Source organism: Scyliorhinus torazame, chromosome 6, assembly GCF_047496885.1.
Source record: "Scyliorhinus torazame isolate Kashiwa2021f chromosome 6, sScyTor2.1, whole genome shotgun sequence".
Taxonomy (NCBI): domain Eukaryota; kingdom Metazoa; phylum Chordata; class Chondrichthyes; order Carcharhiniformes; family Scyliorhinidae; genus Scyliorhinus; species Scyliorhinus torazame.
This window is the reverse complement of record NC_092712.1, coordinates 288036587-288063716: the sequence shown is the minus strand read 5'-3', so window position 1 is coordinate 288063716 and position 27130 is coordinate 288036587. Positions and strand designations below refer to the sequence as shown.

General features: G+C 43.4%; 1 protein-coding gene across 1 annotated transcript in view; it reads right to left on the bottom strand.

The window, feature by feature from the left end:
* The window catches only part of LOC140425874 (collagen alpha-6(VI) chain-like), a 75150-nt gene that overhangs the window by 34785 nt on the left and 13235 nt on the right, over positions 1-27130 (bottom strand). Inside the window, exons 4-9 of the mRNA XM_072510254.1 lie at positions 23139-23249; positions 19433-19543; positions 12371-12481; positions 12224-12260; positions 5452-6009; positions 2105-2662 (exon numbers count right to left, since the gene is read on the bottom strand). Of these exons, the coding sequence (XP_072366355.1) occupies positions 2105-2662; positions 5452-6009; positions 12224-12260; positions 12371-12481; positions 19433-19543; positions 23139-23249 (1486 nt within the window). The remainder of the gene's footprint in view (positions 1-2104; positions 2663-5451; positions 6010-12223; positions 12261-12370; positions 12482-19432; positions 19544-23138; positions 23250-27130) is intronic.

The following is a 27130-nucleotide window of genomic DNA, read 5'->3' as shown; positions in this document are numbered from 1 at the left end:
GGTACTGTTCATTGAAGTTAAAGGAAGGGACAGAGAGAGAGAATCTCCAGTTAAAGACAGCTGAAAAGTACAGACCTGATGGAGTCGGCTAGCAAGAAGCCAGTTATCTGAAGTAATCCTAAGGTTGGTGAGATCTTAATGCCTGTGAAGCAACAGTGATCTATTGTGGTGGCTGTGTCCTGAGAGATCGTGTGGAAGATTGAAAGCACATGGCAATTCAAAATAGAAAATCCTTCTAAGGAGATTCTACAATCCTCAAAATTACTTCTTGCTGGAAGAAAGAGCTGAGGGAAAACGTTGTTTGGACGAAGAATCTAAGGCATGTCTTTTCAAGAGTTAAATTTGTGAAACACTTGAGTAGAAGTCAGAGTCCATTGAGGCCAGTTGGCTCACAGTGTAAGAAACATCTGGGGGAAATTGAGGTGGAATCTACAGAAGTTTGATTGGGTGTCATCTGCCACTTGGTTTCAGAGTGGGCTGTGAAGAGAAGTCAGGGATAGCAATGAAAAATCAATGATGAAACACTTTCTCTTTCCTAAAAGCTCCTCCCTTAGACAAAAGCCTTTCAAACAGCAGCTGTTATAAGTGTCAGAGGATTCCAAGAAAGTCCCAGCACTTGAAAACCCTCACATTCCCTGAGAGCCATTAATTTTGTAAGCACCCATTTAGCTTCACCGAGCAAGACCTCACTAGCCTGTGATTGACTGTTTCCAGGTTCAGGCATAACTGTGTGATGGATTATTTATTTATTGTTCCCTTCACGTTTGAATGCATCTCAAGTACAGTTCTTTGATGCGAACCACAATGTTTACAAACATGCTTGCAATGATTGTCTGCTCCTCACCACATCAAAGGAGCTAAATAGTTTAATTTCCTCATTTCTCACCTCCAGGTTTCATTTGCCCGTTTCACTGTCTAACTGGTCCCCTTAACTCTCCACCGGAGGCTGTGTCTGGTGCCGGCAAGATCCTGAACTTGAACTAATGCTCGGCTCCGTATTACTTCACTTCTTTGGGACTCTGTGTAGTCCCAGAAGTGGCCACCGGTTCTGGTGGTGCTGCAGGATAAGAGCACTCATTGCTGACTATTTGATTGCATGGCAGCTCCCGGATTCCACTTGGATGGGGGCAGAAGTTCTGGCTGAGCCAATTAAAGGCCCTATTGTATCTAAATGGCTGACGGGTGAGCTGGCCATTTGAAGCACACTTGCCTCTGACTTTTACATTGGTGTGCAGAAGGAGCATACTTGTAGAGTAAAGTTCTGCCACCCATATTTTCTCTCCCTCCCCCGCACCCCCAATTTTCTTCCTGCAACTTCCCCAATCCCCTCACTCTCTCTATCTCTCTCTCTCGTATGCCTCTCCAAATTGCTCTCCCCAAATCTCTTCCCCAATTTTTTTCTTTTCTTTCAGTTCTCCTCACCTTCCAGCATTGTCATTCACTTTTCCTTCATACTTTCCTCTCCATCTTTCCACTCCCAATCCCTGTGCTGGTCCCTGCCCACTTCCTTAGTTCTCAAGTTCCTTCGGTGATATCACCTGGGTATGAGGGAAACAACCTCACACAAAGGGAAACCTCTGAAGGGAGTGAAGCATCAGTTTCCTCACAACTATTCAGTTAGTTCACCCTGCCTACTTCAAGCCCAGCTGCTTGGTGGAATTGTGAAAAGTAGGAATAAATGTGCATGGGGAAAAAAGAGGATAAACTGTCAAGTTCATTGGAACTGACAAATCAACCACCAAAACCGTTAGACGTCATCTGTTGGAGGAACCTGTTAAGTTATTAAGGTTTTCAAAATTATTCCTTTCAATGTGACTGCTTGGCTGAAGTATGCCAGGCTCCTGGCATTAAAAGGAACGCAACAATTATCACAATCTTGAGGAGACAACACAGTTGTTCCTAATCTTCTACGTCTGCACTGATGGTAAATTTGCTACCAATCAACGCATACTGGAAAGATGAACAGCAAAGCAGCCATGATATTCCCAAATCCACTCACTCCAGTGGGCAAGGCTCCCAATTCTAGCACTGGCTTCAAAGTTTTCTCCAACCATGGAATCAATCTGCTAGTTTAAAATGTAATATTCAAAATTTCTCAACTCACCATTTGGTCTGTGTGCTTCAAATGAAATCCATTGTTCCAGGTCCTTTAGGGTATCAAAGTTGTCGAGATGAAATGCTTTTTCATGGGATCCTGAAATCGTCACAAGCTCAGCATGATTAGCAGAGCCAATACCGATGGCAAAAACATTAAGCCCTCTATCTCTGATGGCTCTGGCAGCTTCAGACACATGATCGCCTGACTCTCCATCTGTAATCAGTATGAGGTATTGTTGTATTCCAGGCCGGCCCCCTTTTGAGCTGTCAAAGTAGTCGATTGTAAAGTTCAGTGCTTGGCCGGTATTTGTACCCCCATGTAACTGCTGAATCTGATGAACAGCTTTCAGTAATACTGCTTTGTCATCATATTGATCAAGCTGAAATTCCAAACGTGGCTTAGTGCTGAACTGTATGATGCCAATTTGGACTCTGGTTTTACCAAACTCATTTTTGTTGATAAAGCTTATTATAGCTTCTTTGACTTGTTCAAAGTTTTGAGACTGTATACTACTTGATCCATCGATTAGGAAAATGATGTCCGCCACTTCTGGATTACTGCCCGCTGCAGGAAAATAAAACAAAAAAGATTTGCTTGCAATTTCATCATTTGTGCCAGGAAGCAGAGGGACTTTTAAGCAATCTATGTTTGTATTGTTGGATATTAGAAGTAAAGGTAGTGTTTCTCCGGCCGCGTTCACCTGGCGACAGGAAAATGAGGAACGAGGTCATTGGAGAACGCATCTCCATTCTACGTGGCACACCGTTGGCGTTCATGCGGCGGGCGGGCAGCAGAATCCGGCCCAAAGGTACAGATTTAGTGAGTATAATTAAATCTTTTTTTGAAATAAAGTTGAACACTTAAGTTTAATTTGCGCTCAGCAATGGTGTTTGCATGTTTGGGAGGTTTTGTTTCATTTCAAACTTTGACTGTTTTGTGATTAGAGAGTTTACCATGTTAAAAACCAAACAGGAGCACTGGAATTTGCTTAGCAACCAGGGACCACTTTAAGTTTGAAATTCTTTTTGCATTTAGTTAAGGCTGGACCCAAGGCAGCTGGAGGTAGGTAGCTGCAGGAGAAACAGCTCTCCCAACTGTGCCAGAAGCAGAGAAGCAGAACAATGAAGTCATGGGAAGGAAGCAAGTCCCAGAGACTAATGAACAAATGGTTCGAGAAACCTTGGAATTACAAGAGATGTTCCAGGAAAATGGGAGTCAAAACAACAAAGGACCTGGAAATTGAAAAAAGGTACTGTTCATTGAAGTTAAAGGAAGGGACAGAGAGAGAGAATCTCCAGTTAAAGACAGCTGAAAAGTACAGACCTGATGGAGTCGGCTAGCAAGAAGCCAGTTATCTGAAGTAATCCTAAGGTTGGTGAGATCTTAATGCCTGTGAAGCAACAGTGATCTATTGTGGTGGCTGTGTCCTGAGAGATCGTGTGGAAGATTGAAAGCACATGGCAATTCAAAATAGAAAATCCTTCTAAGGAGATTCTACAATCCTCAAAATTACTTCTTGCTGGAAGAAAGAGCTGAGGGAAAACGTTGTTTGGACGAAGAATCTAAGGCATGTCTTTTCAAGAGTTAAATTTGTGAAACACTTGAGTAGAAGTCAGAGTCCATCGAGGCCAGTTGGCTCACAGTGTAAGAAACATCTGGGGGAAATTGAGGTGGAATCTACAGAAGTTTGATTGGGTGTCATCTGCCACTTGATTTCAGAGTGGGCTGTGAAGAGAGGTTAGGGATAGCAATGAAAAATCAATGATGAAACACTTTCTCTTTCCTAAAAGCTCCTCCCTTAGACAAAAGCCTTTCAAACAGCAGCTGTTATAAGTGTCAGAGGATTCCAAGAAAGTCCCAGCACTTGAAAACCCTCACATTCCCTGAGAGCCATTAATTTTGTAAGCACCCATTTAGCTTCACCGAGCAAGACCTCACTAGCCTGTGATTGACTGTTTCCAGGTTCAGGCATAACTGTGTGATGGATTATTTATTTATTGTTCCCTTCACGTTTGAATGCATCTCAAGTACAGTTCTTTGATGCGAACCACAATGTTTACAAACATGCTTGCAATGATTGTCTGCTCCTCACCACATCAAAGGAGCTAAATAGTTTAATTTCCTCATTTCTCACCTCCAGGTTTCATTTGCCCGTTTCACTGTCTAACTGGTCCCCTTAACTCTCCACCGGAGGCTGTGTCTGGTGCCGGCAAGATCCTGAACTTGAACTAATGCTCGGCTCCGTATTACTTCACTTCTTTGGGACTCTGTGTAGTCCCAGAAGTGGCCACCGGTTCTGGTGGTGCTGCAGGATAAGAGCACTCATTGCTGACTATTTGATTGCATGGCAGCTCCCGGATTCCACTTGGATGGGGGCAGAAGTTCTGGCTGAGCCAATTAAAGGCCCTATTGTATCTAAATGGCTGACGGGTGAGCTGGCCATTTGAAGCACACTTGCCTCTGACTTTTACATTGGTGTGCAGAAGGAGCATACTTGTAGAGTAAAGTTCTGCCACCCATATTTTCTCTCCCTCCCCCGCACCCTCAATTTTCTTCCTGCAACTTCCCCAATCCCCTCACTCTCTCTATCTCTCTCTCTCGTATGCCTCTCCAAATTGCTCTCCCCAAATCTCTTCCCCAATTTTTTTCTTTTCTTTCAGTTCTCCTCACCTTCCAGCATTGTCATTCACTTTTCCTTCATACTTTCCTCTCCATCTTTCCACTCCCAATCCCTGTGCTGGTCCCTGCCCACTTCCTTAGTTCTCAAGTTCCTTCGGTGATATCACCTGGGTATGAGGGAAACAACCTCACACAAAGGGAAACCTCTGAAGGGAGTGAAGCATCAGTTTGCTCACAACCATTCAGTTATTTCACCCTGCCTACTTCAAGCCCAGCTGCTTGGTGGAATTGTGAAAAGTAGGAATAAATGTGCATGGGGAAAAAAGAGGATAAACTGTCAAGTTCATTGGAACTGACAAATCAACCACCAAAACCGTTAGACGTCATCTGTTGGAGGAACCTGTTAAGTTATTAAGGTTTTCAAAATTATTCCTTTCAATGTGGCTGCTTGGCTGAAGTATGCCAGGCTCCTGGCATTAAAAGGAACGCAACAATTATCACAATCTTGAGGAGACAACACAGTTGTTCCTAATCTTCTACGTCTGCACTGATGGTAAATTTGCTACCAATCAACGCATACTGGAAAGATGAACAGCAAAGCAGCCATGATATTCCCAAATCCACTCACTGCCAGTGGGCAAGGCTCCCAATTCTAGCACTGGCTTCAAAGTTTTCTCCAACCATGGAATCAATCTGCTAGTTTAAAAAGTAATATTCAAAATTTCTCAACTCACCATTTGGTCTGTGTGCTTCAAATGAAATCCATTGTTCCAGGTCCTTTAGGGTATCAAAGTTGTCGAGATGAAATGCTTTTTCATGGGATCCTGAAATCGTCACAAGCTCAGCATGATTAGCAGAGCCAATACCGATGGCAAAAACATTAAGCCCTCTATCTCTGATGGCTCTGGCAGCTTCAGACACATGATCGCCTGACTCTCCATCTGTAATCAGTATGAGGTATTGTTGTATTCCAGGCCGGCCCCCTTTTGAGCTGTCAAAGTAGTCGATTGTAAAGTTCAGTGCTTGGCCGGTATTTGTACCCCCATGTAACTGCTGAATCTGATGAACAGCTTTCAGTAATACTGCTTTGTCATCATATTGATCAAGCTGAAATTCCAAACGTGGCTTAGTGCTGAACTGTATGATGCCAATTTGGACTCTGGTTTTACCAAACTCATTTTTGTTGATAAAGCTTATTATAGCTTCTTTGACTTGTTCAAAGTTTTGAGACTGTATACTACTTGATCCATCGATTAGGAAAATGATGTCCGCCACTTCTGGATTACTGCCCGCTGCAGGAAAATAAAACAAAAAAGATTTGTTTGCAATTTCATCATTTGTGCCAGGAAGCAGAGGGACTTTTAAGCAATCTATGTTTGTATTGTTGGATATTAGAAGTAAAGGTAGTGTTTCTCCGGCCGCGTTCACCTGGCGACAGGAAAATGAGGAACGAGGTCATTGGAGAACGCATCTCCATTCTACGTGGCACACCGTTGGCGTTCATGCGGCGGGCGGGCAGCAGAATCCGGCCCAAAGGTACAGATTTAGTGAGTATAATTAAATCTTTTTTTGAAATAAAGTTGAACACTTAAGTTTAATTTGCGCTAAGCAATGGTGTTTGCATGTTTGGGAGGTTTGGTTTCATTTCAAACTTTGACTGTTTTGTGATTAGAGAGTTTACCATGTTAAAAACCAAACAGGAGCACTGGAATTTGCTTAGCAACCAGGGGCCACTTTAAGTTTGAAATTCTTTTTGCATTTAGTTAAGGCTGGACGCAAGGCAGCTGGAGGTAGGTAGCTGGAGGAGAAACAGCTCTCCCAACTGTGCCAGAAGCAGAGAAGCAGAACAATGAAGTCATGGGAAGGAAGCAAGTCCCAGAGACTAATGAACAAATGGTTCGAGAAACCTTGGAATTACAAGAGATGTTCCAGGAAAATGGGGGTCAAAACAACAAAGGACCTGGAAATTGTAAAAAGGTACTGTTCATTGAAGTTAAAGGAAGGGACAGAGAGAGAGAATCTCCAGTTAAAGACAGCTGAAAAGTACAGACCTGATGGAGTCGGCTAGCAAGAAGCCAGTTATCTGAAGTAATCCTAAGGTTGGTGATATCTTAATGCCTGTGAAGCAACAGTGATCTATTGTGGTGGCTGTGTCCTGAGAGATCGTGTGGAAGATTGAAAGCACATGGCAATTCAAAATAGAAAATCCTTCGAAGGAGATTCTACAATCCTCAAAATTACTTCTTGCTGGAAGAAAGAGCTGAGGGAAAACGTTCTTTGGACGAAGATTCTAAGGCATGTCTTTTCAAGACTTAAATTTGTGAAACACTTGAGTGGAAGTCAGAGCCCATTGAGGCCAGTTGGCTCACAGTGTAAGAAACATCTGGGGGGAATTGAGGAGGAATCTACAGAAGTTAAATTGGGTGTATCTGCCACTTGGTTTTAGAGTGGGCTGTGAAGAGAAGTCAGGGATTGCAGTGAAAAATCAATGATGAAACACTTTCCCTTTCCTAAAAGCTGCTCCCTTAGACAAAAGCCTTTCAAACAGCAGCTGTTACAAGTGTCAGACGATTCCAAGAAAGCCCCCAGCACTTCAAAACCGTCACATTCCCTGAGAGCCATTAATTTTGTAAGCACCCATTTAGCTTCACCGAGCAAGACCTCACTAGCCTGTGATTGACTGTTTCCAGGTTCAGGCATAACTGTCTGATGGATGATTTATTTATTGTTCCCTTCACGTTTGAATGCATCTCAAGTACAGTTCTTTGATGCGAACCACAATGTTTACAAACACGCTTGCAATGATTGTCTGCTCCTCACCACATCAAAGGAGCTAAATAGTTTAATTTCCTCATTTCTCACCTCCAGGTTTCATTTGCCCGTTTCACTGTCTAACTGGTCCCCTTAACTCTCCACCGGAGGCTGTGTCTGGTGCCGGCAAGATCCTGAACTTGAACTAATGCTCGGCTCCGTATTACTTCACTTCTTTGGGACTCTGTGTAGTCCCAGAAATGGCCACCGGTTCTGGTGGTGCTGCAGGATAAGAGCACTCATTGCTGACTATTTGATTGCATGGCAGCTCCCGGAGGCAGGATATCCACTTGGATGGGGGCAGAAGTTCTGGCTGAGCCAATTAAAGGCCCTATTGTATCTAAATGGCTGACGGGTGAGCTGGCCATTTGAAGCACACTTGCCTCTGACTTTTACATTGGTGTGCAGAAGGAGCATACTTGTAGAGTAAAGTTCTGCCACCCATATTTTCTCTCCCTCCCCCGCACCCCCAATTTTCTTCCTGCAAATTCCCCAATCCCCTCACTCTCTCTATCTCTCTCTCTCGTATGCCTCTCCAAATTGCTCTCCCCAAATCTCTTCCCCAATTTTTTTCTTTTCTTTCAGTTCTCCTCACCTTCCAGCATTTTCATTCACTTTTCCTTCATACTTTCCTCTCCATCTTTCCACTCCCAATCCCTGTGCTGGTCCCTGCCCACTTCCTTAGTTCTCAAGTTCCTTCGGTGATATCACCTGGGTATGAGGGAAACAACCTCACACAAAGGGAAACCTCTGAAGGGAGTGAAGCATCAGTTTGCTCACAACCATTCAGTTATTTCACCCTGCCTACTTCAAGCCCAGCTGCTTGGTGGAATTGTGAAAAGTAGGAATAAATGTGCATGGGGAAAAAAGAGGATAAACTGTCAAGTTCATTGGAACTGACAAATCAACCACCAAAACCGTTAGACGTCATCTGTTGGAGGAACCTGTTAAGTTATTAAGGTTTTCAAAATTATTCCTTTCAATGTGGCTGCTTGCGTGAAGTATGTCAGGCTTCTGGCATTAAAAGGAACTCAACAATTATCACAATCTTGAGGAGACTACACAGTTGTTCCTAATCTTCTACGTCTGCCCTGATGGTAAATTTGCTACCAATCAACGCATACTGGAAAATTGAACAGCAAAGCATCCATGATATTCCCAAATGCACTCACTGCCAGTGGGCAAGGCTCCCAATTCTAGCACTGGCTTCAAAGTTTTCTCCAACCATGGAATCAATCTGCTAGTTTAAAAAGTAATATTCAAAATTTTTCAACTCACCATTTGGACTGTGTGCTTCAAATGAAATCCATTGTTCCAGGTCCTTTAGGGTATCAAAGTTGTCTAGATGAAATGCTTTTTCATGGGATCCTGAAATCGTCACAAGCTCAGCATGATTAGCAGAGCCAATACCGATGGCAAAAACATTAAGCCCTCTATCTCTGATGGCTCTGGCAGCTTCAGACACATGATCGCCTGACTCTCCATCTGTAATCAGTATGAGGTATTGTTGTATTCCAGGCCGGCCCCCTTTTGAGCTATCAAAGTAGTCGATTGTAAAGTTCAGTGCTTGGCCGGTATTTGTACCCCCATGTAACTGCTGAATCTGATGAACAGCTTTCAGTAATACTGCTTTGTCATCATATTGATCAAGCTGAAATTCCAAACGTGGCTTAGTGCTGAACTGTATGATGCCAATTTGGACTCTGGTTTTACCAAACTCATTTTTGTTGATAAAGCTTATTATAGCTTCTTTTACTTGTTCAAAGTTTTGAGAGTGTATACTACTTGATCCATCGATTAGGAAAATGATGTCCGCCACTTCTGGATTACTGCCCGCTGCAGGAAAATAAAACAAAAAAGATTTGTTTGCAATTTCATCATTTGTGCCAGGAAGCAGAGGGACTTTTAAGCAATCTATGTTTGTATTGTTGGATATTAGAAGTAAAGGTAGTGTTTCTCCGGCCGCGTTCACCTGGCGACAGGAAAATGAGGAACGAGGTCATTTGAGAACGCATCTCCATTCTACGTTGCACACCGTTGCCGTTCATGCGGCGGGCGGGCAGCAGAATCCGGCCCAAAGGTACAGATTTAAGTGAGTATAATTAAATGTTTTTTTGAAATAAAGTTTAACACTTCAGTTTAATTTGCGCTAAGCAATGGTGCTTGCATGTTTGGGAGGTTTGGTTTCATTTCAAACTTTGTCTGTATTGTTATTAGAGAGTTTACATTGTTAAAAATCAAACAGGAGCACTGGAATTTGGTTCACAACCAGGGGCCACTTTAAGTTAGAAAGACTTTTTGCATTTAGTTAAGGCTGGACCCAAGGCTGCTGGAGGTAGGTAGCTGGAGGAGAAACAGCTCTCCCAACTGTGCCAGAAGCAGAGAAGCAGAACAATGAAGTCATGGGAAGGAAGCAAGTCCCAGAAACTAATGAACAGATAGTTCGAGAAACCTAGGAATTACAAGAGATGTTCCAGGTAAACTGAACTCAAAAGAACAAAGGAACTGGCAATTGAAAAAAGGTACTGTTCATTGAAGTTAAAGCAAGGGAATGAGAGAGAGAGAGAGAGTCTCCAGTTAAAGACAGCTGAAAAGTACAGGCCTGATGGAATTGGCTAGCGACAAGCCAGTTATCTGAAGTGATCCTAAGGTTGGTGATATCTTAATGCCTGTGAAGCAATAGTGATCTATTGTTGTGGCTGTGTCCTTAGAGATCGTGTGGAAGATTGAAAGCACATGGAAATTCAAAATAGAAAATCCTTCTAAGGAGATTCTACAATCCTCAAAATTACTTCTTGCTGGAAGAAAGAGCTGAGGGAAAACGTTGTTTGGACGAAGAATCTAAGGCATGTCTTTTCAAGAGTTAAATTTGTGAAACACTTGAGTAGAAGTCAGAGTCCATTGAGGCCAGTTGGCTCACAGTGTAAGAAACATCTGGGGGAAATTGAGGTGGAATCTACAGAAGTTTGATTGGGTGTCATCTGCCACTTGGTTTCAGAGTGGGCTGTGAAGAGAAGTCAGGGATAGCAATGAAAAATCAATGATGAAACACTTTCTCTTTCCTAAAAGCTCCTCCCTTAGACAAAAGCCTTTCAAACAGCAGCTGTTAAAAGTGTCAGAGGATTCCAAGAAAGTCCCAGCACTTGAAAACCCTCACATTCCCTGAGAGCCATTAATTTTGTAAGCACCCTTTTAGTTTAACCGAGCAAGCCTCACTAGCCTGTGATTGACTGTTTCCAGGTTCAGGCATAACTGTGTGATGGATTATTTATTTATTTTTCCTTTCACGTTTGAATGCATCTCAAGTACAGTTCTTTGATGCGAACCACAATGTTTGCAAACACTCTTGCAATGATTGTCTGTTCCTCACCACATCAAAGGAGCTAAATTGCTTCAGTTCCTCATTTCTCACTTCCAGGTTTCATTTGCCCCTTTCCCTGTCTACCTGGTCCCCTAAGCTCTGCACCGGAGGCTGTGTCTGGTCCCGGCAAGATGCCGACATTGAACTAATGCCCGGCTCTGTACTACTCCACTTCTTTGGGACTCAGTGTAGTCCCAGAAATAGCCACTGGTTCTGGTGGTGCTGCAGGATAAGAGCACTCACTGCTGACTATCTGATTGCATGGCAGCTCCGGAGGTAGGATATCTTCTTGGATGGGGGCAGAAGTTCTGGATGAGCAAATTAAAGGCCCTATTGTAGTTAAATGGCTGAAGAGTGAGCTGGCCATTTGAAGCACACTTGCCTCTGACTTTTATATTGGTGTGCGGAAGGACCATACTCGTAGACTTACGTTCTGCCTGCCATATTTTCTCTCCCTTCCCCGCACCCCCAATTTTCTTCCTGTAACTTCCCCAATCCCCTCACTCTCTCTATCTCTCTCTCTCGTCTGCCTCTCCGAATTACTCGCCCCAAATCTCTTCCCCAATTTTTTTCTTTTCTTTCAGTTATCCTCACCTTCCAGATTCGTCATTCACTTTACCTTCATATTTTCCTCTCCATCTTTCAATTCCCAATCCCTGTGCTGTTCCCTGCCCACTTCCTTAGTTCTCAAAGGGCAGCACGGTAGCATTGTGGATAGCACAATTGCTTCACAGCTCCAGGGTCCCAGGTTCGATTTCGGCTTGGGTCACTGTCTGTGTGGAGTCTGCACATCCTCCCCGTGTGTGCGTGGGTTTTCTCCGGGTGCTCTGGTTTCCTCCCACAGTCCAAAGATGTGCAGGTTAGCTGGATTGGCCATGATAAATTGCCCTTAGTGTCCAAAATTCCCCTTAGTGTTGGGTGAGGTTACTGGGTTCTGGGGATAGAATGGAGGTGTTGACCTTCGGTAGGGTGCTCTTTCCAAGAGCCGGTGCAGACTCGATGGGCCGAATGGCCTCCTTCTGCACTGTGAATTCTATGATTCTATGAAAGTTCCTTCGGTGATATCACCTGGGTGTGAGGGAAACAATGTCACACAAAGGGAAACCTCTGAAGAGAGTGAAGCATCAGTTTGCTCACAACTATTCAGTTAGTTCACCCTGCCTACTTCAAGCCCAGCTGCTTGGTGGAATTGTTAAAAGTAGGAATAAATGTGCATGGGGAAAAAAGAGGATCAACTGTCAAGTTTATTGGAACTGACAAATCAACCACCAAAACGGTTAAACGTCATCTGTTGGAGAAGCCTGTTAAGTTGTTAAGGTTTTCAAAATTCTTACTTTCAATGTGACTGCTTGGCTGAAGTATGCCAGGCTCCTGGCATTAAAAGGAACGCAACAATTATCACAATCTTGAGGAGACAACACAGTTGTTACTAATCTTCTACGTCTGCACTGATGGTAAATTTGCTACCAATCAACGCATACTGGAAAGATGAACAGCAAAGCATCCATGATATTCCCAAATCCATTGCCAGTGGCAAGGCTCCCAATTCTAGCACTGGCTTCAAAGTTTTCTCCAACCATGGAATCAATCTGCTAGTTTAAAAAGAAAAATTCAAACTTTTTCAACTCACCATTTGGATTGCGTGCTTCAAATGAAATCCATTTTTCCAGGTCCTTTAGGGTATCAAAGTTGTCTAGATGAAATGCTTTTTCATGGGATCCTGAAACCGTCACAAGCTCAGCATGATTAGCAGCGCCAATACCGATGGCAAAAACATTAAGCCCTCTATCTCTGATGGCTCTGGCAGCTTCAGACACCTGATCACCTGACTCTCCATCTGTAATCAGTATGAGGTATTGTTGTATTCCAGGCCGGCCCCCTTTTGAGCTATCAAAGTAGCCGATTGTAAAGTTCAGTGCTTGGCCGGTATTTGTACCCCCATGTAACTGCTGAATCTGATGAACAGCTTTCAGTAATACTGCTTTGTCATCATATTGATCAAGCTGAAATTCCAAACGTGGCTTAGTGCTGAACTGTATGACACCAATTTGGACTCTGGTTTTACCAAACTCATTTTTGTTGATAAAGCTTATTATAGCTTCTTTTACTTGTTCAAAGTTTTGAGAGTGTATACTACTTGATCCATCGATTAGGAAAATGATGTCCGCCACTTCTGGATTACTGCCGGCTGCAGGAAAATAAATCAAAAAAGATTTGTTTGCAATTTCATCATTTGTGCCAGGAAGGAGAGGGAGTTTTAAGCAATCTAGGTTTGTATTGTTGGATATTAGAAGTAAAGGTCGTGGTTCTCCGGCTGCGTCCACCTGGTGACAGGAAAATGAGGAACGAGGTCATTGGGAACCCATCTCCATTCTACGTGGCACAACATTGGCATTCATGCGGCGGGCGGGCAGCAGAATCCGGCCCAAAGGTACAGATTTAGTGAGTATAATTAAATCTTTTTTTGAAATAAAGTTGAACACTTAAGTTTAATTTGCGCTAAGCAATGGTGTTTGCATGTTTGGGAGGTTTGGTTTCATTTCAAACTTTGACTGTTTTGTGATTAGAGAGTTTACCATGTTAAAAACCAAACAGGAGCACTGGAATTTGCTTAGCAACCAGGGGCCACTTTAAGTTTGAAATTCTTTTTGCATTTAGTTAAGGCTGGACCCAAGGCAGCTGGAGGTAGGTAGCTGGAGGAGAAACAGCTCTCCCAACTGTGCCAGAAGCAGAGAAGCAGAACAATGAAGTCATGGGAAGGAAGCAAGTCCCAGAGACTAATGAACAAATGGTTCGAGAAACCTTGGAATTACAAGAGATGTTCCAGGAAAATGGGGGTCAAAACAACAAAGGACCTGGAAATTGTAAAAAGGTACTGTTCATTGAAGTTAAAGGAAGGGACAGAGAGAGAGAATCTCCAGTTAAAGACAGCTGAAAAGTACAGACCTGATGGAGTCGGCTAGCAAGAAGCCAGTTATCTGAAGTAATCCGAAGGTTGGTGATATCTTAATGCCTGTGAAGCAACAGTGATCTATTGTGGTGGCTGTGTCCTTAGAGATCGTGTGGAAGATTGAAAGCACATGGCAATTCAAAATAGAAAATCCTTCGAAGGAGATTCTACAATCCTCAAAATTACTTCTTGCTGGAAGAAAGAGCTGAGGGAAAACGTTCTTTGGACGAAGATTCTAAGGCATGTCTTTTCAAGACTTAAATTTGTGAAACACTTGAGTGGAAGTCAGAGCCCATTGAGGCCAGTTGGCTCACAGTGTAAGAAACATCTGGGGGGAATTGAGGAGGAATCTACAGAAGTTAAATTGGGTGTATCTGCCACTTGGTTTTAGAGTGGGCTGTGAAGAGAAGTCAGGTATTGCAGTGAAAAATCAATGATGAAACACTTTCCCTTTCCTAAAAGCTGCTCCCTTAGACAAAAGCCTTTCAAACAGCAGCTGTTACAAGTGTCAGAGGATTCCAAGAAAGCCCCCAGCACTTCAAAACCGTCACATTCCCTGAGAGCCATTAATTTTGTAAGCACCCATTTAGCTTCACCGAGCAAGACCTCACTAGCCTGTGATTGACTGTTTCCAGGTTCAGGCATAACTGTCTGATGGATGATTTATTTATTGTTCCCTTCACGTTTGAATGCATCTCAAGTACAGTTCTTTGATGCGAACCACAATGTTTACAAACACGCTTGCAATGATTGTCTGCTCCTCACCACATCAAAGGAGCTAAATAGTTTAATTTCCTCATTTCTCACCTCCAGGTTTCATTTGCCCGTTTCACTGTCTAACTGGTCCCCTTAACTCTCCACCGGAGGCTGTGTCTGGTGCCGGCAAGATCCTGAACTTGAACTAATGCTCGGCTCCGTATTACTTCACTTCTTTGGGACTCTGTGTAGTCCCAGAAATGGCCACCGGTTCTGGTGGTGCTGCAGGATAAGAGCACTCATTGCTGACTATTTGATTGCATGGCAGCTCCCGGAGGCAGGATATCCACTTGGATGGGGGCAGAAGTTCTGGCTGAGCCAATTAAAGGCCCTATTGTATCTAAATGGCTGACGGGTGAGCTGGCCATTTGAAGCACACTTGCCTCTGACTTTTACATTGGTGTGCAGAAGGAGCATACTTGTAGAGTAAAGTTCTGCCACCCATATTTTCTCTCCCTCCCCCGCACCCCCAATTTTCTACCTGCAACTTCCCCAATCCCCTCACTCTCTCTATCGCTCTCTCTCGTATGCCTCTCCAAATTGCTCTCCCCAAATCTCTTCCCCAATTTTTTTCTTTTCTTTCAGTTCTCCTCACCTTCCAGCATTGTCATTCACTTTTCCTTCATACTTTCATCTCCATCTTTCCACTCCCAATCCCTGTGCTGGTCCCTGCCCACTTCCTTAGTTCTCAAGTTCCTTCGGTGATATCACCTGGGTATGAGGGAAACAACCTCACACAAAGGGAAACCTCTGAAGGGAGTGAAGCATCAGTTTGCTCACAACCATTCAGTTATTTCACCCTGCCTACTTCAAGCCCAGCTGCTTGGTGGAATTGTGAAAAGTAGGAATAAATGGGGAAAAAAGAGGATAAACTGTCAAGTTCATTGGAACTGACAAATCAACCACCAAAAGCGTTAGACGTCATCTGTTGGAGGAACCTGTTAAGTTATTAAGGTTTTCAAAATTATTCCTTTCAATGTGGCTGCTTGCGTGAAGTATGTCAGGCTTCTGGCATTAAAAGGAACTCAACAATTATCACAATCTTGAGGAGACTACACAGTTGTTCCTAATCTTCTACGTCTGCCCTGATGGTAAATTTGCTACCAATCAACGCATACTGGAAAATTGAACAGCAAAGCATCCATGATATTCCCAAATCCACTCACTGCCAGTGGGCAAGGCTCCCAATTCTAGCACTGGCTTCAAAGTTTTCTCCAACCATGGAATCAATCTGCTAGTTTAAAAAGTAATATTCAAAATTTCTCAACTCACCATTTGGACTGTGTGCTTCAAATGAAATCCATTGTTCCAGGTCCTTTAGGGTATCAAAGTTGTCTAGATGAAATGCTTTTTCATGGGATCCTGAAATCGTCACAAGCTCAGCATGATTAGCAGAGCCAATACCGATGGCAAAAACATTAAGCCCTCTATCTCTGATGGCTCTGGCAGCTTCAGACACATGATCGCCTGACTCTCCATCTGTAATCAGTATGAGGTATTGTTGTATTCCAGGCCGGCCCCCTTTTGAGCTATCAAAGTAGTCGATTGTAAAGTTCAGTGCTTGGCCGGTATTTGTACCCCCATGTAACTGCTGAATCTGATGAACAGCTTTCAGTAATACTGCTTTGTCATCATATTGATCAAGCTGAAATTCCAAACGTGGCTTAGTGCTGAACTGTATGATGCCAATTTGGACTCTGGTTTTACCAAACTCATTTTTGTTGATAAAGCTTATTATAGCTTCTTTTACTTGTTCAAAGTTTTGAGAGTGTATACTACTTGATCCATCGATTAGGAAAATGATGTCCGCCACTTCTGGATTACTGCCCGCTGCAGGAAAATAAAACAAAAAAGATTTGTTTGCAATTTCATCATTTGTGCCAGGAAGCAGAGGGACTTTTAAGCAGTCTATGTTTGTATTGTTGGATATTAGAAGTAAAGGTAGTGTTTCTCCGGCCGCGTTCACCTGGCGACAGGAAAATGAGGAACGAGGTCATTGGAGAACGCATCTCCATTCTACGTGGCACACCGTTGCCGTTCATGCGGCGGGCGGGCAGCAGAATCCGGCCCAAAGGTACAGATTTAAGTGAGTATAATTAAATGTTTTTTTGAAATAAAGTTTAACACTTCAGTTTAATTTGCGCTAAGCAATGGTGCTTGCATGTTTGGGAGGTTTGGTTTCATTTCAAACTTTGTCTGTATTGTTATTAGAGAGTTTACATTGTTAAAAATCAAACAGGAGCACTGGAATTTGGTTCACAACCAGGGGCCACTTTAAGTTAGAAAGACTTTTTGCATTTAGTTAAGGCTGGACCCAAGGCTGCTGGAGGTAGGTAGCTGGAGGAGAAACAGCTCTCCCAACTGTGCCAGAAGCAGAGAAGCAGAACAATGAAGTCATGGGAAGGAAGCAAGTCCCAGAAATTAATGAACAGATAGTTCGAGAAACCTAGGAATTACAAGAGATGTTCCAGGTAAACTGAACTCAAAAGAACAAAGGAACTGGCAATTGAAAAAAGGTACTGTTCATTGAAGTTAAAGCAAGGGAATGAGAGAGAGAGAGAGAGTCTCCAGTTAAAGACAGCTGAAAAGTACAGGCCTGATGGAATTGGCTAGCGACAAGCCAGTTATCTGAAGTGATCCTAAGGTTGGTGATATCTTAATGCCTGTGAAGCAATAGTGATCTATTGTGGTGGCTGTGTCCTTAGAGATCGTGTGGAAGATTGAAAGCACATGGCAATTCAAAATAGAAAATCCTTCTAAGGAGATTCTACAATCCTCAAAATTACTTCTTGCTGGAAGAAAGAGCTGAGGGAAAACGTTGTTTGGACGAAGAATCTAAGGCATGTCTTTTCAAGAGTTAAATTTGTGAAACACTTGAGTAGAAGTCAGAGTCCATTGAGGCCAGTTGGCTCACAGTGTAAGAAACATCTGGGGGAAATTGAGGTGGAATCTACAGAAGTTTGATTGGGTGTCATCTGCCACTTGGTTTCAGAGTGGGCTGTGAAGAGAAGTCAGGGATAGCAATGAAAAATCAATGATGAAACACTTTCTCTTTCCTAAAAGCTCCTCCCTTAGACAAAAGCCTTTCAAACAGCAGCTGTTATAAGTGTCAGAGGATTCCAAGAAAGTCCCAGCACTTGAAAACCCTCACATTCCCTGAGAGCCATTAATTTTGTAAGCACCCTTTTAGTTTAACCGAGCAAGCCTCACTAGCCTGTGATTGACTGTTTCCAGGTTCAGGCATAACTGTGTGATGGATTATTTATTTATTTTTCCTTTCACGTTTGAATGCATCTCAAGTACAGTTCTTTGATGCGAACCACAATGTTTGCAAACACTCTTGCAATGATTGTCTGTTCCTCACCACATCAAAGGAGCTAAATTGCTTCAGTTCCTCATTTCTCACTTCCAGGTTTCATTTGCCCCTTTCCCTGTCTACCTGGTCCCCTAAGCTCTGCACCGGAGGCTGTGTCTGGTCCCGGCAAGATGCCGACATTGAACTAATGCCCGGCTCTGTACTACTCCACTTCTTTGGGACTCAGTGTAGTCCCAGAAATAGCCACTGGTTCTGGTGGTGCTGCAGGATAAGAGCACTCACTGCTGACTATCTGATTGCATGGCAGCTCCCGGAGGAAGGATATCTTCTTGGATGGGGGCAGAAGTTCTGGATGAGCAAATTAAAGGCCCTATTGTAGTTAAATGGCTGAAGAGTGAGCTGGCCATTTGAAGCACACTTGCCTCTGACTTTTATATTGGTGTGCGGAAGGACCATACTCGTAGACTTACGTTCTGCCTGCCATATTTTCTCTCCCTTCCCCGCACCCCCAATTTTCTTCCTGTAACTTCCCCAATCCCCTCACTCTCTCTATCTCTCTCTCTCGTCTGCCTCTCCGAATTACTCGCCCCAAATCTCTTCCCCAATTTTTTTCTTTTCTTTCAGTTATCCTCACCTTCCAGATTCGTCATTCACTTTACCTTCATATTTTCCTCTCCATCTTTCAATTCCCAATCCCTGTGCTGTTCCCTGCCCACTTCCTTAGTTCTCAAAGGGCAGCACGGTAGCATTGTGGATAGCACAATTGCTTCACAGCTCCAGGGTCCCAGGTTCGATTTCGGCTTGGGTCACTGTCTGTGTGGAGTCTGCACATCCTCCCCGTGTGTGCGTGGGTTTTCTCCGGGTGCTCTGGTTTCCTCCCACAGTCCAAAGATGTGCAGGTTAGCTGGATTGGCCATGATAAATTGCCCTTAGTGTCCAAAATTCCCCTTAGTGTTGGGTGAGGTTACTGGGTTCTGGGGATAGAATGGAGGTGTTGACCTTCGGTAGGGTGCTCTTTCCAAGAGCCGGTGCAGACTCGATGGGCCGAATGGCCTCCTTCTGCACTGTGAATTCTATGATTCTATGAAAGTTCCTTCGGTGATATCACCTGGGTGTGAGGGAAACAATGTCACACAAAGGGAAACCTCTGAAGAGAGTGAAGCATCAGTTTGCTCACAACTATTCAGTTAGTTCACCCTGCCTACTTCAAGCCCAGCTGCTTGGTGGAATTGTTAAAAGTAGGAATAAATGTGCATGGGGAAAAAAGAGGATCAACTGTCAAGTTTATTGGAACTGACAAATCAACCACCAAAACGGTTAAACGACATCTGTTGGAGAAGCCTGTTAAGTTGTTAAGGTTTTCAAAATTCTTACTTTCAATGTGACTGCTTGGCTGAAGTATGCCAGGCTCCTGGCATTAAAAGGAACGCAACAATTATCACAATCTTGAGGAGACAACACAGTTGTTACTAATCTTCTACGTCTGCACTGATGGTAAATTTGCTACCAATCAACGCATACTGGAAAGATGAACAGCAAAGCATCCATGATATTCCCAAATCCATTGCCAGTGGCAAGGCTCCCAATTCTAGCACTGGCTTCAAAGTTTTCTCCAACCATGGAATCAATCTGCTAGTTTAAAAAGAAAAATTCAAACTTTTTCAACTCACCATTTGGATTGCGTGCTTCAAATGAAATCCATTTTTCCAGGTCCTTTAGGGTATCAAAGTTGTCTAGATGAAATGCTTTTTCATGGGATCCTGAAATCGTCACAAGCTCAGCATGATTAGCAGCGCCAATACCGATGGCAAAAACATTAAGCCCTCTATCTCTGATGGCTCTGGCAGCTTCAGACACCTGATCACCTGACTCTCCATCTGTAATCAGTATGAGGTATTGTTGTATTCCAGGCCGGCCCCCTTTTGAGCTATCAAAGTAGCCGATTGTAAAGTTCAGTGCTTGGCCGGTATTTGTACCCCCATGTAACTGCTGAATCTGATGAACAGCTTTCAGTAATACTGCTTTGTCATCATATTGATCAAGCTGAAATTCCAAACGTGGCTTAGTGCTGAACTGTATGACACCAATTTGGACTCTGGTTTTACCAAACTCATTTTTGTTGATAAAGCTTATTATAGCTTCTTTTACTTGTTCAAAGTTTTGAGAGTGTATACTACTTGATCCATCGATTAGGAAAATGATGTCCGCCACTTCTGGATTACTGCCGGCTGCAGGAAAATAAATCAAAAAAGATTTGTTTGCAATTTCATCATTTGTGCCAGGAAGGAGAGGGAGTTTTAAGCAATCTAGGTTTGTATTGTTGGATATTAGAAGTAAAGGTAGTGGTTCTCCGGCTGCGTCCACCTGGTGACAGGAAAATGAGGAACGAGGTCATTGGGAACCCATCTCCATTCTACGTGGCACACCATTGGCATTCATGCGGCGGGCGGGCAGCAGAATCCGGCCCAAAGGTACAGATTTAGTGAGTATAATTAAATCTTTTTTTGAAATAAAGTTGAACACTTAAGTTTAATTTGTGCTAAGCAATGGTGTTTGCATGTTTGGGAGGTTTGGTTTCATTTCAAACTTTGACTGTTTTGTGATTAGAGAGTTTACCATGTTAAAAACCAAACAGGAGCACTGGAATTTGCTTAGCAACCAGGGGCCACTTTAAGTTTGAAATACTTTTTGCATTTAGTTAAGGCTGGACCCAAGGCAGCTGGAGGTAGGTAGCTGGAGGAGAAACAGCTCTCCCAACTGTGCCAGAAGCAGAGAAGCAGAACAATGAAGTCATGGGAAGGAAGCAAGTCCCAGAGACTAATGAACAAATGGTTCGAGAAACCTTGGAATTACAAGAGATGTTCCAGGAAAATGGGGGTCAAAACAACAAAGGACCTGGAAATTGTAAAAAGGTACTGTTCATTGAAGTTAAAGGAAGGGACAGAGAGAGAGAATCTCCAGTTAAAGACAGCTGAAAAGTACAGACCTGATGGAGTCGGCTAGCAAGAAGCCAGTTATCTGAAGTAATCCTAAGGTTGGTGATATCTTAATGCCTGTGAAGCAACAGTGATCTATTGTGGTGGCTGTGACTTAGAGATCGTGTGGAAGATTGAAAGCACATGGCAATTCAAAATAGAAAATCCTTCGAAGGAGATTCTACAATCCTCAAAATTACTTCTTGCTGGAAGAAAGAGCTGAGGGAAAACGTTCTTTGGACGAAGATTCTAAGGCATGTCTTTTCAAGACTTAAATTTGTGAAACACTTGAGTGGAAGTCAGAGCCCATTGAGGCCAGTTGGCTCACAGTGTAAGAAACATCTGGGGGGAATTGAGGAGGAATCTACAGAAGTTAAATTGGGTGTATCTGCCACTTGGTTTTAGAGTGGGCTGTGAAGAGAAGTCAGGGATTGCAGTGAAAAATCAATGATGAAACACTTTCCCTTTCCTAAAAGCTGCTCCCTTAGACAAAAGCCTTTCAAACAGCAGCTGTTACAAGTGTCAGAGGATTCCAAGAAAGCCCCCAGCACTTCAAAACCGTCACATTCCATGAGAGCCATTAATTTTGTAAGCACCCATTTAGCTTCACCGAGCAAGACCTCACTAGCCTGTGATTGACTGTTTCCAGGTTCAGGCATAACTGTCTGATGGATGATTTATTTATTGTTCCCTTCATGTTTGAATGCATCTCAAGTACAGTTCTTTGATGCGAACCACAATGTTTACAAACACGCTTGCAATGATTGTCTGCTCCTCACCACATCAAAGGAGCTAAATAGTTTAATTTCCTCATTTCTCACCTCCAGGTTTCATTTGCCCGTTTCACTGTCTAACTGGTCCCCTTAACTCTCCACCGGAGGCTGTGTCTGGTCCCGGCAAGATGCCGACATTGAACTAATGCCCGGCTCTGTACTACTCCACTTCTTTGGGACTCAGTGTAGTCCCAGAAATAGCCACTGGTTCTGGTGGTGCTGCAGGATAAGAGCACTCACTGCTGACTATCTGATTGCATGGCAGCTCCCGGAGGAAGGATATCTTCTTGGATGGGGGCAGAAGTTCTGGATGAGCAAATTAAAGGCCCTATTGTAGTTAAATGGCTGAAGAGTGAGCTGGCCATTTGAAGCACACTTGCCTCTGACTTTTATATTGGTGTGCGGAAGGACCATACTCGTAGACTTACGTTCTGCCTGCCATATTTTCTCTCCCTTCCCCGCACCCCCAATTTTCTTCCTGTAACTTCCCCAATCCCCTCACTCTCTCTATCTCTCTCTCTCGTCTGCCTCTCCGAATTACTCGCCCCAAATCTCTTCCCCAATTTTTTTCTTTTCTTTCAGTTATCCTCACCTTCCAGATTCGTCATTCACTTTACCTTCATATTTTCCTCTCCATCTTTCAATTCCCAATCCCTGTGCTGTTCCCTGCCCACTTCCTTAGTTCTCAAAGGGCAGCACGGTAGCATTGTGGATAGCACAATTGCTTCACAGCTCCAGGGTCCCAGGTTCGATTTCGGCTTGGGTCACTGTCTGTGTGGAGTCTGCACATCCTCCCCGTGTGTGCGTGGGTTTTCTCCGGGTGCTCTGGTTTCCTCCCACAGTCCAAAGATGTGCAGGTTAGCTGGATTGGCCATGATAAATTGCCCTTAGTGTCCAAAATTCCCCTTAGTGTTGGGTGAGGTTACTGGGTTCTGGGGATAGAATGGAGGTGTTGACCTTCGGTAGGGTGCTCTTTCCAAGAGCCGGTGCAGACTCGATGGGCCGAATGGCCTCCTTCTGCACTGTGAATTCTATGATTCTATGAAAGTTCCTTCGGTGATATCACCTGGGTGTGAGGGAAACAATGTCACACAAAGGGAAACCTCTGAAGAGAGTGAAGCATCAGTTTGCTCACAACTATTCAGTTAGTTCACCCTGCCTACTTCAAGCCCAGCTGCTTGGTGGAATTGTTAAAAGTAGGAATAAATGTGCATGGGGAAAAAAGAGGATCAACTGTCAAGTTTATTGGAACTGACAAATCAACCACCAAAACGGTTAAACGACATCTGTTGGAGAAGCCTGTTAAGTTGTTAAGGTTTTCAAAATTCTTACTTTCAATGTGACTGCTTGGCTGAAGTATGCCAGGCTCCTGGCATTAAAAGGAACGCAACAATTATCACAATCTTGAGGAGACAACACAGTTGTTACTAATCTTCTACGTCTGCACTGATGGTAAATTTGCTACCAATCAACGCATACTGGAAAGATGAACAGCAAAGCATCCATGATATTCCCAAATCCATTGCCAGTGGCAAGGCTCCCAATTCTAGCACTGGCTTCAAAGTTTTCTCCAACCATGGAATCAATCTGCTAGTTTAAAAAGAAAAATTCAAACTTTTTCAACTCACCATTTGGATTGCGTGCTTCAAATGAAATCCATTTTTCCAGGTCCTTTAGGGTATCAAAGTTGTCTAGATGAAATGCTTTTTCATGGGATCCTGAAATCGTCACAAGCTCAGCATGATTAGCAGCGCCAATACCGATGGCAAAAACATTAAGCCCTCTATCTCTGATGGCTCTGGCAGCTTCAGACACCTGATCACCTGACTCTCCATCTGTAATCAGTATGAGGTATTGTTGTATTCCAGGCCGACCCCCTTTTGAGCTATCAAAGTAGCCGATTGTAAAGTTCAGTGCTTGGCCGGTATTTGTACCCCCATGTAACTGCTGAATCTGATGAACAGCTTTCAGTAATACTGCTTTGTCATCATATTGATCAAGCTGAAATTCCAAACGTGGCTTAGTGCTGAACTGTATGACACCAATTTGGACTCTGGTTTTACCAAACTCATTTTTGTTGATAAAGCTTATTATAGCTTCTTTTACTTGTTCAAAGTTTTGAGAGTGTATACTACTTGATCCATCGATTAGGAAAATGATGTCCGCCACTTCTGGATTACTGCCGGCTGCAGGAAAATAAATCAAAAAAGATTTGTTTGCAATTTCATCATTTGTGCCAGGAAGGAGAGGGAGTTTTAAGCAATCTAGGTTTGTATTGTTGGATATTAGAAGTAAAGGTAGTGGTTCTCCGGCTGCGTCCACCTGGTGACAGGAAAATGAGGAACGAGGTCATTGGGAACCCATCTCCATTCTACGTGGCACACCATTGGCATTCATGCGGCGGGCGGGCAGCAGAATCCGGCCCAAAGGTACAGATTTAGTGAGTATAATTAAATCTTTTTTTGAAATAAAGTTGAACACTTAAGTTTAATTTGTGCTAAGCAATGGTGTTTGCATGTTTGGGAGGTTTGGTTTCATTTCAAACTTTGACTGTTTTGTGATTAGAGAGTTTACCATGTTAAAAACCAAACAGGAGCACTGGAATTTGCTTAGCAACCAGGGGCCACTTTAAGTTTGAAATTCTTTTTGCATTTAGTTAAGGCTGGACCCAAGGCAGCTGGAGGTAGGTAGCTGGAGGAGAAACAGCTCTCCCAACTGTGCCAGAAGCAGAGAAGCAGAACAATGAAGTCATGGGAAGGAAGCAAGTCCCAGAGACTAATGAACAAATGGTTCGAGAAACCTTGGAATTACAAGAGATGTTCCAGGAAAATGGGGGTCAAAACAACAAAGGACCTGGAAATTGTAAAAAGGTACTGTTCATTGAAGTTAAAGGAAGGGACAGAGAGAGAGAATCTCCAGTTAAAGACAGCTGAAAAGTACAGACCTGATGGAGTCGGCTAGCAAGAAGCCAGTTATCTGAAGTAATCCTAAGGTTGGTGATATCTTAATGCCTGTGAAGCAACAGTGATCTATTGTGGTGGCTGTGTCCTTAGAGATCGTGTGGAAGATTGAAAGCACATGGCAATTCAAAATAGAAAATCCTTCGAAGGAGATTCTACAATCCTCAAAATTACTTCTTGCTGGAAGAAAGAGCTGAGGGAAAACGTTCTTTGGACGAAGATTCTAAGGCATGTCTTTTCAAGACTTAAATTTGTGAAACACTTGAGTGGAAGTCAGAGCCCATTGAGGCCAGTTGGCTCACAGTGTAAGAAACATCTGGGGGGAATTGAGGAGGAATCTACAGAAGTTAAATTGGGTGTATCTGCCACTTGGTTTTAGAGTGGGCTGTGAAGAGAAGTCAGGGATTGCAGTGAAAAATCAATGATGAAACACTTTCCCTTTCCTAAAAGCTGCTCCCTTAGACAAAAGCCTTTCAAACAGCAGCTGTTACAAGTGTCAGAGGATTCCAAGAAAGCCCCCAGCACTTCAAAACCGTCACATTCCCTGAGAGCCATTAATTTTGTAAGCACCCATTTAGCTTCACCGAGCAAGACCTCACTAGCCTGTGATTGACTGTTTCCAGGTTCAGGCATAACTGTCTGATGGATGATTTATTTATTGTTCCCTTCACGTTTGAATGCATCTCAAGTACAGTTCTTTGATGCGAACCACAATGTTTACAAACACGCTTGCAATGATTGTCTGCTCCTCACCACATCAAAGGAGCTAAATAGTTTAATTTCCTCATTTCTCACCTCCAGGTTTCATTTGCCCGTTTCACTGTCTAACTGGTCCCCTTAACTCTCCACCGGAGGCTGTGTCTGGTGCCGGCAAGATCCCGAACTTGAACTAATGCTCGGCTCCGTATTACTTCACTTCTTTGGGACTCTGTGTAGTCCCAGAAATGGCCACCGGTTCTGGTGGTGCTGCAGGATAAGAGCACTCATTGCTGACTATTTGATTGCATGGCAGCTCCCGGAGGCAGGATATCCACTTGGATGGGGGCAGAAGTTCTGGCTGAGCCAATTAAAGGCCCTATTGTATCTAAATGGCTGACGGGTGAGCTGGCCATTTGAAGCACACTTGCCTCTGACTTTTACATTGGTGTGCAGAAGGAGCATACTTGTAGAGTAAAGTTCTGCCACCCATATTTTCTCTCCCTCCCCCGCACCCCCAATTTTCTACCTGCAACTTCCCCAATCCCCTCACTCTCTCTATCGCTCTCTCTCGTATGCCTCTCCAAATTGCTCTCCCCAAATCTCTTCCCCAATTTTTTTCTTTTCTTTCAGTTCTCCTCACCTTCCAGCATTGTCATTCACTTTTCCTTCATACTTTCATCTCCATCTTTCCACTCCCAATCCCTGTGCTGGTCCCTGCCCACTTCCTTAGTTCTCAAGTTCCTTCGGTGATATCACCTGGGTATGAGGGAAACAACCTCACACAAAGGGAAACCTCTGAAGGGAGTGAAGCATCAGTTTGCTCACAACCATTCAGTTATTTCACCCTGCCTACTTCAAGCCCAGCTGCTTGGTGGAATTGTGAAAAGTAGGAATAAATGTGCATGGGGAAAAAAGAGGATAAACTGTCAAGTTCATTGGAACTGACAAATCAACCACCAAAACCGTTAGACGTCATCTGTTGGAGGAACCTGTTAAGTTATTAAGGTTTTCAAAATTATTCCTTTCAATGTGGCTGCTTGCGTGAAGTATGTCAGGCTTCTGGCATTAAAAGGAACTCAACAATTATCACAATCTTGAGGAGACTACACAGTTGTTCCTAATCTTCTACGTCTGCCCTGATGGTAAATTTGCTACCAATCAACGCATACTGGAAAATTGAACAGCAAAGCATCCATGATATTCCCAAATCCACTCACTGCCAGTGGGCAAGGCTCCCAATTCTAGCACTGGCTTCAAAGTTTTCTCCAACCATGGAATCAATCTGCTAGTTTAAAAAGTAATATTCAAAATTTCTCAACTCACCATTTGGACTGTGTGCTTCAAATGAAATCCATTGTTCCAGGTCCTTTAGGGTATCAAAGTTGTCTAGATGAAATGCTTTTTCATGGGATCCTGAAATCGTCACAAGCTCAGCATGATTAGCAGAGCCAATACCGATGGCAAAAACATTAAGCCCTCTATCTCTGATGGCTCTGGCAGCTTCAGACACATGATCGCCTGACTCTCCATCTGTAATCAGTATGAGGTATTGTTGTATTCCAGGCCGGCCCCCTTTTGAGCTATCAAAGTAGTCGATTGTAAAGTTCAGTGCTTGGCCGGTATTTGTACCCCCATGTAACTGCTGAATCTGATGAACAGCTTTCAGTAATACTGCTTTGTCATCATATTGATCAAGCTGAAATTCCAAACGTGGCTTAGTGCTGAACTGTATGATGCCAATTTGGACTCTGGTTTTACCAAACTCATTTTTGTTGATAAAGCTTATTATAGCTTCTTTTACTTGTTCAAAGT